General features: G+C 33.2%; 2 protein-coding genes across 2 annotated transcripts; one reads left to right on the top strand and one right to left on the bottom strand.

Annotated features, from left to right (window-relative positions):
* Positions 1–577: 577 nt before the first annotated feature.
* Positions 578–2,389, top strand: LOC128395975 (uncharacterized). Its single transcript, XM_053356475.1, has 4 exons — positions 578–1,656; positions 1,715–1,786; positions 1,949–2,038; positions 2,103–2,389. The coding sequence occupies exons 1-4, from the start codon at positions 709–711 to the stop codon at positions 2,175–2,177; spliced, it is 1,185 nt and encodes a 394-aa protein (XP_053212450.1). The 5' UTR covers positions 578–708; the 3' UTR covers positions 2,178–2,389.
* Positions 2,390–3,388: 999 nt separating this feature from the next.
* LOC128395964 (serine/threonine-protein kinase unc-51-like) lies at positions 3,389–9,680 on the bottom strand. Its single transcript, XM_053356463.1, has 5 exons — positions 8,229–9,680; positions 6,065–7,661; positions 5,829–5,967; positions 5,175–5,365; positions 3,389–4,874 (listed from the first exon to the last, which is right to left on the bottom strand). Exons 1-5 carry the CDS (start codon positions 8,951–8,953, stop codon positions 4,701–4,703), a joined length of 2,826 nt encoding a protein of 941 aa, XP_053212438.1. The 5' UTR covers positions 8,954–9,680; the 3' UTR covers positions 3,389–4,700.
* Between the last annotated feature and the right edge of the window lie 1,532 nt (positions 9,681–11,212).

Below are 11,212 nucleotides of genomic sequence, written 5' to 3' on the forward strand. Positions count from 1 at the left end.
CATTGAGTAAATAACCTCTAACAATATGCTCAGGTAAATGTATCTTGGGGGTGGGTTGGATTCTGGAAACTTTTTCTTGGGTTGGGTTCAGGTAATAGATTAGTATCAATAGAAAAGCTCATCTTTTTTTTCTAATATTTTCGTTTCTTTTTTAATCTTATTTTCCTCATTATGCTTAATCAATTGAATTCTATTCTATTTTTACTCAATTATTTACTTTTTTTAATCATGGAAATTATCTAATTTTAGAAATTGATTATTCGATTATTAGTAATTCTCACCGCTAGAAGGAAGCACATTACAATGAACTCGAAATTTTTTTCACAAAAACAAAAAGTTTTAACCTTTGATTGTTTTCGCGATTTGTATTATTAACCTTGATTATTATGGAAAAGGGAATCAATCGGTCTCATGAGAAAACTATTAGAGATCAATTAAATCATTAAATAACAATCAATTCCAATCCTCGTGGATAATATTTAATGTAATTATGTGAGAGGCAAATGGTTTAGATGATTAAATTTACCAGGAAGTTTTCACTTTGTTTCCTGAATCGAAATGGCCTCAATAAGTTCACTGCCTGACCATTCGAGTAACTTTTTCTCGTTGATCAGGCCACTTTTCGGTCTACCGAGATTTAGTAATTTACAAGATGAAACTGTTATCCCGTCACTGGAATTATTTGAGAAAGTGACCAGAGTATTCCAAATGACCAATTATGGTTTCTGTTATAATATAAGTGAAATCGATCAGCGAACAGATCAAAAGTACAATTGGTACAATAATTGTATTCGATTAGCTACTCTTGTGATATTTGGAAGAATTGTTGTTCTAATCAATATAACTAATGTTGATTTACTAATCGTTTTGGGCGATCCGTTACTTGGAGTTAAGGATAAGGTTCCAATCTATTGGCTGTTGATTTATTCATTGGTTATTCTTGGACTTTTCAAAGAATTGACCCTCTGGATGGAATCGAAAGGTCAACTAACAATCATGAGTATCGGTGTTTTTGAAAAGATAAAAATATTCGGTTTCAGGTCAAGTGTATTGGAAATGGATCCTGTTAATTGTTACAAATTTCGATGGCAAATCAATTTGATTGTCGTCATTTTCAATCGATTCATCTTAATCCATACACCATTTATCTTTATCATAATTAACACATTTCTTATAACTAATCCTCATTTCCGATATGATCTAGTTTACACTTTCTCTGGACTTTTATGGTCACTGATTCTTAGCTTCTCACTGGTCAATATTTTGACCTCTGCATATCTATTTGCAGGGTATCTTTTTATAGTGATAATCTATTATTTAGGACAGTTCAGGTCATTAGTTTCGAGAGTTGAAATCGATTCGATTCAAGTTGAAACCTCAAATATGTCCATCAATAGGAAGAAAATGAAATTCAATCTAGTTATCATGGAAGTGATCAAATTTCTCAATGAAATTGATTATCACATTAATAATATTCGATACGTTGTATTGTTCATGTTTCTTTTATTTACATTCAGTGGGGATTCATTTTTTTTCCTTGGATTTTTCGTTCGAATCCATTCAAAAATCGTTGCAACCATGTTTACTATCGTTGGATTGAGTATAATTAATATAAATGGTTTGTCAATCATCGTTAGTGCTCTCGCCATGGAAATGGTTCGTAGTTAAATTGTACGTAAAGATGAATACAATTATCCTTTTCTTTTCCAATCAGAGGGAGAAGTTACGACGAGGATTACATAGACTCTGTCTGAGGCAAACGTTCAGATTGACCTCGAGTTTAAAGGTTCGTAAAGATACAAAGCGAACGGCCGAAATGGTTCATGATTTTCGGTTTGTAACCTGGCTTAGGTCGATTCGTTAGTTGGCTCACCTAACGATTAATTAATTCTCGCATTAATAGAATAAGTTTGGGAAATTTTTTTCTATTCGATTTTTTTTTCTTTAGCTTCTTGAGATTTTTGATCGAACCTTAGGTCACTTTAAGGGAATAAAGGCTGGAGATGCATTTATATTCGACAAGAAGTTATTCGTTATTGTGAGTATATAATTTTTCCAGAAAACTTCGAACTATCTAATTACATTTTATGTTCTTATTCCAGTTTATTATGGAAAATGCATCAACATTAATGCTTTTTGCATGTAACGCGCAATCATTGATCGGTCGATCGCACTAACGATGGGATTAAAGTTCATCGATTAGAACGAAAATGTAAATTCTGACTCAAATTTCTCCCATGTATAAGTAAAACTATTATCGAATCTTAATGTTACCATGACTTAAGTGTTTCCACAATTCTGAGGCCATTTTTTTATATTCATTAATCAAGATTCTCAAATTCATGGTAAATTCATCGATATTTTCAATGAAATTGTCATAATTAAAATGGATCAGTAATTGGTCGATAAAATTGAGACAATAATTGGGATTTAAAGTGATCGATTTATTTAAATAGTGAGGTTTTGTTGAGAGAGATTAATTATACTATTCTTGCTTTAAATGAGAATAAGCAAAAATGTGATGAAGGAAAGAAAAAGGATTTGATCAGAACCAAAGAGATTAACATGATCAAAGTAAATTAACATCACAGTTAATCCTAATTAAAAAAAGGAGAGAGAAAGAGAGAGAGAGTGTGTGTGTGTTTAAATACAATTATAATCACAATGAGATGAGATGTAATAGAGAGATGAAGATAAAGGTGATGGCGATGATGAAAAAAAATCCATTGGCATTAACATATTGAGCGGAATGTGAATTTGCAATTGTTGTTGAATTAATGCTCAATGATTGAGAGATATTGATGCATGAATTGTTTGATTTTTTTTTTGGAGTTTGTTGATTGTTGGTTTTTTTTACTTAGGTAAAGAGCATAGGGATGAGGGAGAGAAGAAGCAGAAGAGGAGTGATGGAGATAAGTGTGATTAAGTAAGCAAGTGAGTGAGGGAAAATTTGACCGGAGTGAATATTGTCATTGACTTAATATCCGTCAAAATTAAATTACGATGCTAATTCGTATCAATCAACAACAATAACGATTACATCATGTTTACAGTGTGTTTACAGGTTGATGAAATGATGTTTTCGCTGTTGATTACAGGAGAGAGTGAGAGAAAGTGAATCATGATGAAAAAATCACAAAAAAAGTTGAAAAAAGTAATGATAATGAAGATGATGATGGTGATGATCTAGATACATGGTAGTAGCTGATGGAGGAAAAACAAATTGTAAACTTTTATACTTGAGTGTTTATGATTAAGTGTAACACAATTTACACCAAATCCATTAATTCATCTTTTCTTTTATCTCTGAGTGAGTTGTTTGACTTGAAAAGGTAAAATTTTGTTAATTGTTGTTTAGTTTAACTATCACACTCCTTCTTTAGTCATTAAATATTGAGTTGGGAAAAAAAGAAATGATTTAAATGTAACAATCAGTGTACACATCAAGAAAAAAACACACTCACACAAATTCATCGACATTACTCAAGTTTTAGTAAGTCTTAAATATATATAAAGGTGAGTAGGATGATGATTGTGTTGATTGTGATAATATACAAACAGTATGAGAGGTGATAAAAGGATAGGAATAAAGATAATAAGAGAGAGAGAGAGACTTGAAGGAGTACATTTTAAATAATTTCTTGTTGTTGTTGTTGAAGGATGTTGATGATCATTTATATGTTGTCAATATGGAGACACAATCCCATTGCAAATCCCTTTTCAAGGTTATACTGGTTGATGGTTTGAATGTGACTTGTTCGGGTTCTTTAAATTGTTGTTATTGAGAAATCAGCTGATGTTTGTTTGCATGATGATGATGGTGCTTGATGAACATATTTTTTTGTTGGTTTTTTTTGTTTGTGTTAAGTTATGAATGGTTGGAATAAAATAACTGGATGAATGTGTGTATGGGCTGGTTGATTCCATTGATTATATTCAGATATATATATTTTTCAGTGTTTGATTTGATGATGGAAGATGATTTTCATGTATTTTGATTAATTGTTTAAATAATAATAAGGTGAGTGAATTATTTTTGTGTTTATATTTGTTGTTTTTGTAGATCAGGTTCATTGTGTTTCGGGTGTTTCGATGTATAAGCAGTTTTTTTATTCTTTTTCCTCTCTTTTGAATTGTGTTTGTTTATGTTTCATGATAAATGATAAATGTTGATGAAAAGTTGGTTAAAGATGGCGAAAAGTTTTTCATTGATGAAAATGGCGATAATGTTTTACTTAAAGTAAGACTTGGACAGAAATGGTGGGTCAAGCGAGCGATTGATTTCATTTGCAGTTGAACATCACGAATCATGAATGAGATGCTTTTGCAATTTGGTACGGAAACTGCAGAATTGAAAATATGAATCGATTGATAAATCGAGACCAAAAACCAAGAGCGACTCGAGATTTATCAACAAAACTTAGCACGAAGATGTTGGCGTTTAAACAACATCAACAGAAGATGAAATAATTAAGACCACTCTTAAATAGAGCTGCGTTGGTGACAAACAGTGAGAGAGAGAGAGAGTAAATGATTTAGCAAATAACTGTAAAGGCAAGTGAACAGTTTTGAAGAAACCATCTTGTCAACCGCATCTATTTAAATGATGATAATATCATTCTAAATGGTGAAATAGGAAGACCATTGAGATAATGATATTTTGTCATCTCTGTTGTGTGTCTCTGATTGTTTTGAGTGTTTTATGGGGAAGATAATGTGTCCATTGGGATGACATAGCCTTCTCGATGGAGGTGGAACAGTCTCTTCTCAACAGCGTCCTTATAACGCCTTAGGAGACCCTTATCATCGCCAACGATAATCTGCTGAGATAAACTGTGTAATAGGATTTGTGCTGTTTGGTATTTCCGTAGACACTGAAAGTAGATGAAATAAATGAATTAATTAAACTGTCAGATAATCAAATTGTTTCCAATTAGAAGTAGTTAATTTGTTTGGTAAAAACAGTTACATAGACAAAAAACAGAAACAAAACGGATGAAATAATATAAACACTAAATGAACTGATCAACAAGGAAGAGGAAGAAAGCAAAGAAATCTGATACAAATTGTAATAGAGAAACAAAAAGCTGAAAGATTAACTAGATAATTGGATTGAGATAATATTTTTGTTCTGTTATTCGGTTAATGTATTAATTTAATGAGACGATTCTTACCACTTCCATGTCTCCAATTAGCTCTTCGGTGGCTGCAGATTTAGCCATTTGAATAGCGTGATCGTAAATTAATCTATCAGCTGAAATATTATCCAAATCTCGTTGCTTCATGGATACTATTAGTGCATCCTGAGTTAGAACTTTGCAATTTTCAAGGCATTCGTTAAAGATTGATTTCAAGGTTGCGAGAACTGTTTAAAACAATCGAGTTGGAGAGCACGAAGATGGAGAGAGAAAAAAAAGAGTAAGAAATCAATTAGTAAATTGTGTAAACAAGCAAAGCGAATCAGGAGGTGGAAGAAAAGAGAGAGAGAGAGAGAGAGAGAGAGAGAGAGAGAGAGAGAGAGAGAGAGTTGAGAAAAATTAGAGATAATAAGAAGGAAAAAGGAGGAGATACTGGTTGAGAAAGAGAGTGGAAGATAGCATCGAACGCGAAGGTTGAATGATAAAAAAGTAAAATATTCTTATGACTGTATGTCAACAGCGATTAAGCCAAATAAATCAAGCCAAAAATCACGAATATTGAGAAAGAGGGAGATAGAAAAAGCGGAGAGTAGAGAAAGGAGAAAAAGAGAGCAATGAGAGAGAGAGAGAGAGAGAGAGAGAGAGAGAAGAAGGATAGATAATTATGTGCGAAGGGTATAAAGATTTAACCTTGTCGAACTGAAGACGATGGCTTGAGCCTTCCAGAGGTAATTTCAGTCCTTGAAAGTTGTAAAGCAGATGAAACAAATTGTAAGGCTCGAACATAGAGAACAAGTTTCTCTGCTTGCCGCTGGCTTGGTGGTGTTATCTGAGTGGTAAGAGAAGAGAAAACTATTATCATTATCTTTGGGATAAAATATGAAAATAGAAAAATTGAAAATAATTTTTGTGAATCAATGATTTACCTCTGGAACTGAGCTTTCAATCAATAGATTCAAAGTATTTTCCCGATGTTCAGCTAAACGCATGACGCATTCAACCAAAGTTACGACGAAATTTAATCGAGCCAAAGTTTCATTATGATCTTTATCGAGTAAGGTTTCCTCGGGTAGTTCGGGTGCATCGAATCGAAGACCTTCAATAAATCGAGGTGATGCGTCAATTGAATTTCGATTAGTTAATTGAGGGCAAATCGGACAGATACAATGAGACCCTATTGTTGATCCAGAGGGATGATTGTGACGTTGTAATGCGTTGGAACTATTTAATCGATATTCGTTAAATAGGAAAGTGGCCTTATGACCACTTGTATTAGAAGCGAAGCCAAAATGATTTGGATGGAAGGTGTGAGGATTATGATGGTGGTAGGGATGGGGATGACCTCGAGTTGATTTATCGCCATGAGAATTGTCGTGGAAGTTAAATTTCATTGGAGATGAGTTACACCGAGAAACAAGAGCGTTACTTGCTACTTGTTGGGGATGCGGATAATGATGGTGAGAATGGTGGACAAATGGCCTATGATGATGGTCAGGTGAACATAGACCAGGGATGTATGTTAACTCTGTGGCACCTTGAAGACCTTGAAGGTGAAGAGGCGGTGTTATTTGTCTCATTAAAGGTGAGGCTAAACAATTGGATGCATTGAGAATTGGGGCAGAGCACCGACGATTAGATCCAGAGAATGAACCACCAGAGGCTAATCCTGGTGGTGTACCAATGATAAATTGTACTGCTGGAGGTGATAATTGACTAATATCGGCGACAAACCGATTACTTGCATTTGAACTTCCCTCACTTCCTCCAGATGAATTGGAGTCCGTTTGTGGGCCAGATTTGTCATTAGATGAACCAGGTAACAGTTTCTGTTTATCCGATGAGGTTGATTCACCTTTGTCACTTTGATTTGGATTACTATTTGCTGTCGTACTTGCCCATGGAAGATCAGATCCACCGTCAGATGTAACAGTTCCCGAAGATCTATCAATTGATAGGTCACTTTTACGAATACGATCATAAACATTTTTATGATTTGGAACTGGACTACTTGGTTTAAAGTGATTAACAAACGTTTTCAAATCAACTGAAGTACCTGCTTGATCACTTTCGGATGAGGATGGGTACGATTTGGGTGATGAGATGAGTTTAGATGAACTTCGAGATGATGGTAAAGGTTTACCATCTTTTGTCATGAAAGGTACAACAACGAAATCATCAACCTCTTCCGGATCATCGTTACTCGATGCTGGAGATGAAGATTGAGGTTCAGATTTAACGGGAGATCCAAGATCACGAGGTGATCTTAAAGGTGGAGTACCAAAACCACCAGTACCTGTCGGGGTTGTACCAGTTGGAGTTGTTATTGGAGATGTTGCCGTTGGACTGGCAAATGGATACCTAGCGGGGAAAGATTCCGCTCGAACATTGTGAACTTGACGATTGGTGGAATGTCTAATAAACTCGTGATTGAAAAATTTGTCGAAATTCATTCGAGTAGTTGGATCACGGACAAGAAGTCCATTGAGAAGATCTGTCAAAGGTCTAGATGTACCAAGTGGTATTCTGAGTAACATGATGAAAGAAAAGAGAGAGAGAGAGAAAAAACAAACAAATGATTATTGTTCAGTTGCTTTCCTTATTATCAACATCAACATCGTCATAGTCATCTACAAATAGTGACAATATTAAAAGAGGATCATAACAACAACAACAACAAAGATATAAATCAAAGTATCACGCAATTTTCATCATCATTAATAATTGTTACAAATAATCAAAACAAAAATGAAATGCGACATAATCTCATGATTAAACAATCGGTTATCTCATTATCAAGCCTTCTCTTGTTCCTTTGGTAATACACTTTATATTTTTCTTTTTCTTTTTCTCTAACATTAACTTTCTCTTTGTCTTCCTGTTTTACTTGGACTTTCTTTCTCTCTATTTTTCTATTTAGAGATTTTTCTTTCTCCCAAACAAAGAGAGAGAGAGAGAGAGAGAGAGAGAGAGAGAGAGAGAAGAAAAGGAAGAAAATACAACAACAATGGCGAAGTGAAACTCGTTAGTAACAAGAAGAACACTGAAAACTAATATAAGCAAGAAAAAGAGCAAATTACTTGTATCACTTACTTGGGAGCTAAGTTGACATTTTTCTCGTAGAAATGTTTCAATGCTGGAGGCGAATGAGCATTGAAAGGAGCCTTTCCGGTTAAACATTGGAAAACAATGGTTCCAATGCTCCATAGATCAGCTTTGGCATCATATTGAAGAGACATTATAACCTCTGGTGCCATGTACATGGGGGATCCACAAAGAGTTGCAGCCATTGAACCTTCAACAAGAAAACGAGCAAATCCAAAATCAGCGATTTTAAGAGTAATCTCACGAGGACGTGGATTAGGATCCTTGGAACAGAGAAGAATATTTTGTGGTTTAAGGTCACGATGAACGATCCCTTTGAGGTAAAGAGCCTTCATGGCTTCGGCAATTTGTTTAAGAAAAAATTTTATCGTATCTTCTGAAAGTGTTCCTTGGGTATGAAGATAATCAGCTAAATCGGATCGATTACAATATTCCATAACCAGGTAAACATGATCAGCGGTCTCTTTATATCCAAGTAATGAGACCACATTCTCATGGTGTAATTGTGTCAACTCTTTAAGAATTGATATCTCTTTACCAAGAAGACTTTGGCTTTTAGCTAAATTTTTTTTGGCAATTGTTTTAATGGCCACAGGCAAATCTTTGGTTTTATTGTGCTTGCCCTTATAGACAACGGCGAAAGCCCCATGTCCAATGAGATCACTTGTAAGATAACTGTATTCACCAACTTGAACTGTTGTTTCTTTAGCCATGATGATTGAAACAATTACCTAATTTCACATAGAGAAATAGGAGAGAGAGAGAGAGAGAGCAAATTATAGATGAAGATAGAGAAATAATCAACAATATTACTACACAGAGGAGAAAATATTTTGTTTAGCTTTGAAGATCTAATTATTGTTGATCAACTAATTGTTGATGATTAGGTTGTTGTTGGTTGGGTTTTCTTTTCCAAGATGATGAAAGTAAACAAAGAAATTGATGATGATGGTAAGTTGAGGTGACGACGGTGGGGTGATTGGTAATATTAACACAATTTTACTTGACTTGGTATCTAAATTTTGTTGTTGTTGTTGTTTTTTTGGTTGTTGCAGTGATGTAAAGATGAGATAATGGTGATGATGATGATGTTGTTTTTGTTTGAAAGATGAAAACTTTTAGTAATTTTTCAGGTTGAATATAAATAAAATAAGAGCAACACAATTTATGTTTTTACAGGTTTGAGGTTAGTGAAAAAAAAGAAGGTGATTCTTAATGGTAACAAATAATGTCCATGGATTTGTTGGTGATTTGAACTAATTTACAGATAATTAGACTTGTTTATATATAAAATAGAAAAAAGAAAATGATGAAGAAGAAACTAAAAGATGTTTCTAATTAGATATTCTTACATTTTGATTTTTTCTCTTCTTTTTCGTTTAATACCTTTGATACAGTTTATGAAGATTAAAAATGAGAATGAATAAGAGTAAATATCAACTTTAACAAAGAGACACACAAATAGACAGAGAATTTAGAAAGAGAGAACGAGAAAAAAGACAAGAGAGAGAGAGAGAGAGAGAGAGTAGGAGATGATAGAAAGAAAAACAAAGAGAGAGAGAAAGAGATAAAGGAAAAAGGATGAAGAAAGAAGAAAGAAGAGAAAATCTTGTTTACAATTTAAAGAGAAAATCGATAATCGAACATCGAAATCTCTCTATCGATCATATGATAGAATTTGACTCCACCTCTTTTTCTCAATGTTTACATTTTTTTCTTCCATTTTTTTGATTAATTTTTTCTTTTTAATTTTCATCAAATTACAATTCATTTGATTAATTTTCGTCATTTTTTTTCTAAAATTCAACAATAGACTTTACACTCTCTCAACCTAATTGATTGCGAGAGATTTTTTGTTCGATTAACTTTTGCTTCTTCTTTTTTCACCTTCTACATTTTCAGTTGTTGTTTTCCCTTTTCTGGTTCATTTCTGGTCTTTTTTTCTGGTTACTTGTTGTTGGAATTATATTCTGGTTCATCTTCCTTTATCTTTTTCTCATTTTATCTCATTATTATCAGTTTTTTTCTCCTTCACTGTTGTCACTTTTGTATCCATCTAATTACCATGGTAATGATCAGTTTTAATGGTCAAGTGATTAGGTTATTGTCCAGTGTGACCACTGGTTCTAATTTTTTTTTGTATGAAAGACAAAGAAAGTTGAATCCGCCATTTTCATCTTTGGGTTTGAACTTTAAATTTTCTATTTGTCATCGTTTTCCGTAAATTAACTGCGGAAATTATGACCATCCTAATGATTAATTTAATCATTAACTTGTTTACTTTTGTGTCCATTCAACTTACTAGAAGATTAGAAGGGTTTAAGACAAGGATAATTTTCCTTACCTGTCTCTCTTTTTTTTTATTATTCTGAGTTCAAAATTTTCTCAAATCATTTCAAGACAATTTCATCATGAGGAAGAAAAAGAGAGTGAGAGAGAATCGATTCTAAGTATCTATTTATGAGGAAATACTTGGAACCAGAAGAAACTGAAGATCCTCCATAGAAACAATGTAATAGATTTTTCTTAATCTTGTCAATACTTTTCACTTTAATTGTTTACTAATCAATATCATCTAATTGTCTAATTAATATCTTCCTTTTCTAATCTCAACTACCGATTAATCAATTTGCTTACCATTTATCACTTCTCTTTGTTTATCTTTATCGAATCCTCTTAAAAAATTAATAATAATACTTAATTATCAACAGTATTTACTTTTCCTCTTGTTAACCATTAACACAGGTAATTAATACTCGACTGTATCTGTTTAACAGTTGATGACAGATATTTTTAATTACCTGATTGTTTATCATGAAAATCATCTGACAGCTACTCACATATCTCTCTCTCTCTCTCTCTCTCTCTCACTCTCTCGTTAATTATATTCACTTCAACAATTAGTTGAAATTTAATCAACAAAGCAAAACAATTGAACTAGAGAACCAGAAAAAAAACCAAAGATTGAAAAC

The sequence above is a fragment of the Panonychus citri genome, unplaced genomic scaffold, assembly GCF_014898815.1.
Source record: "Panonychus citri isolate SS breed McGregor unplaced genomic scaffold, ASM1489881v1 Contig00142, whole genome shotgun sequence".
Taxonomy (NCBI): domain Eukaryota; kingdom Metazoa; phylum Arthropoda; class Arachnida; order Trombidiformes; family Tetranychidae; genus Panonychus; species Panonychus citri.

Coding starts and splice junctions, on each gene's coding strand:
- LOC128395964 (XM_053356463.1), bottom strand. CDS start 8,953: ATGGCTAAAGAAACAACAGTTCAAGTTGGTGAATACAGTTATCTTACA. Junction 5,968..6,064: donor TTGAAAGCTCAGTTCCAGAG/GTAAATCATTGA, acceptor CTTACCACTCAG/ATAACACCACCAAGCCAGCG. Junction 4,875..5,174: donor TAATTGGAGACATGGAAGTG/GTAAGAATCGTC, acceptor ATCTACTTTCAG/TGTCTACGGAAATACCAAAC.
- LOC128395975 (XM_053356475.1), top strand. CDS start 709: ATGACCAATTATGGTTTCTGTTATAATATAAGTGAAATCGATCAGCGA. Junction 1,657..1,714: donor GTGCTCTCGCCATGGAAATG/GTTCGTAGTTAA, acceptor TTTTCCAATCAG/AGGGAGAAGTTACGACGAGG. Junction 1,787..1,948: donor GATTGACCTCGAGTTTAAAG/GTTCGTAAAGAT, acceptor TTTTTTCTTTAG/CTTCTTGAGATTTTTGATCG.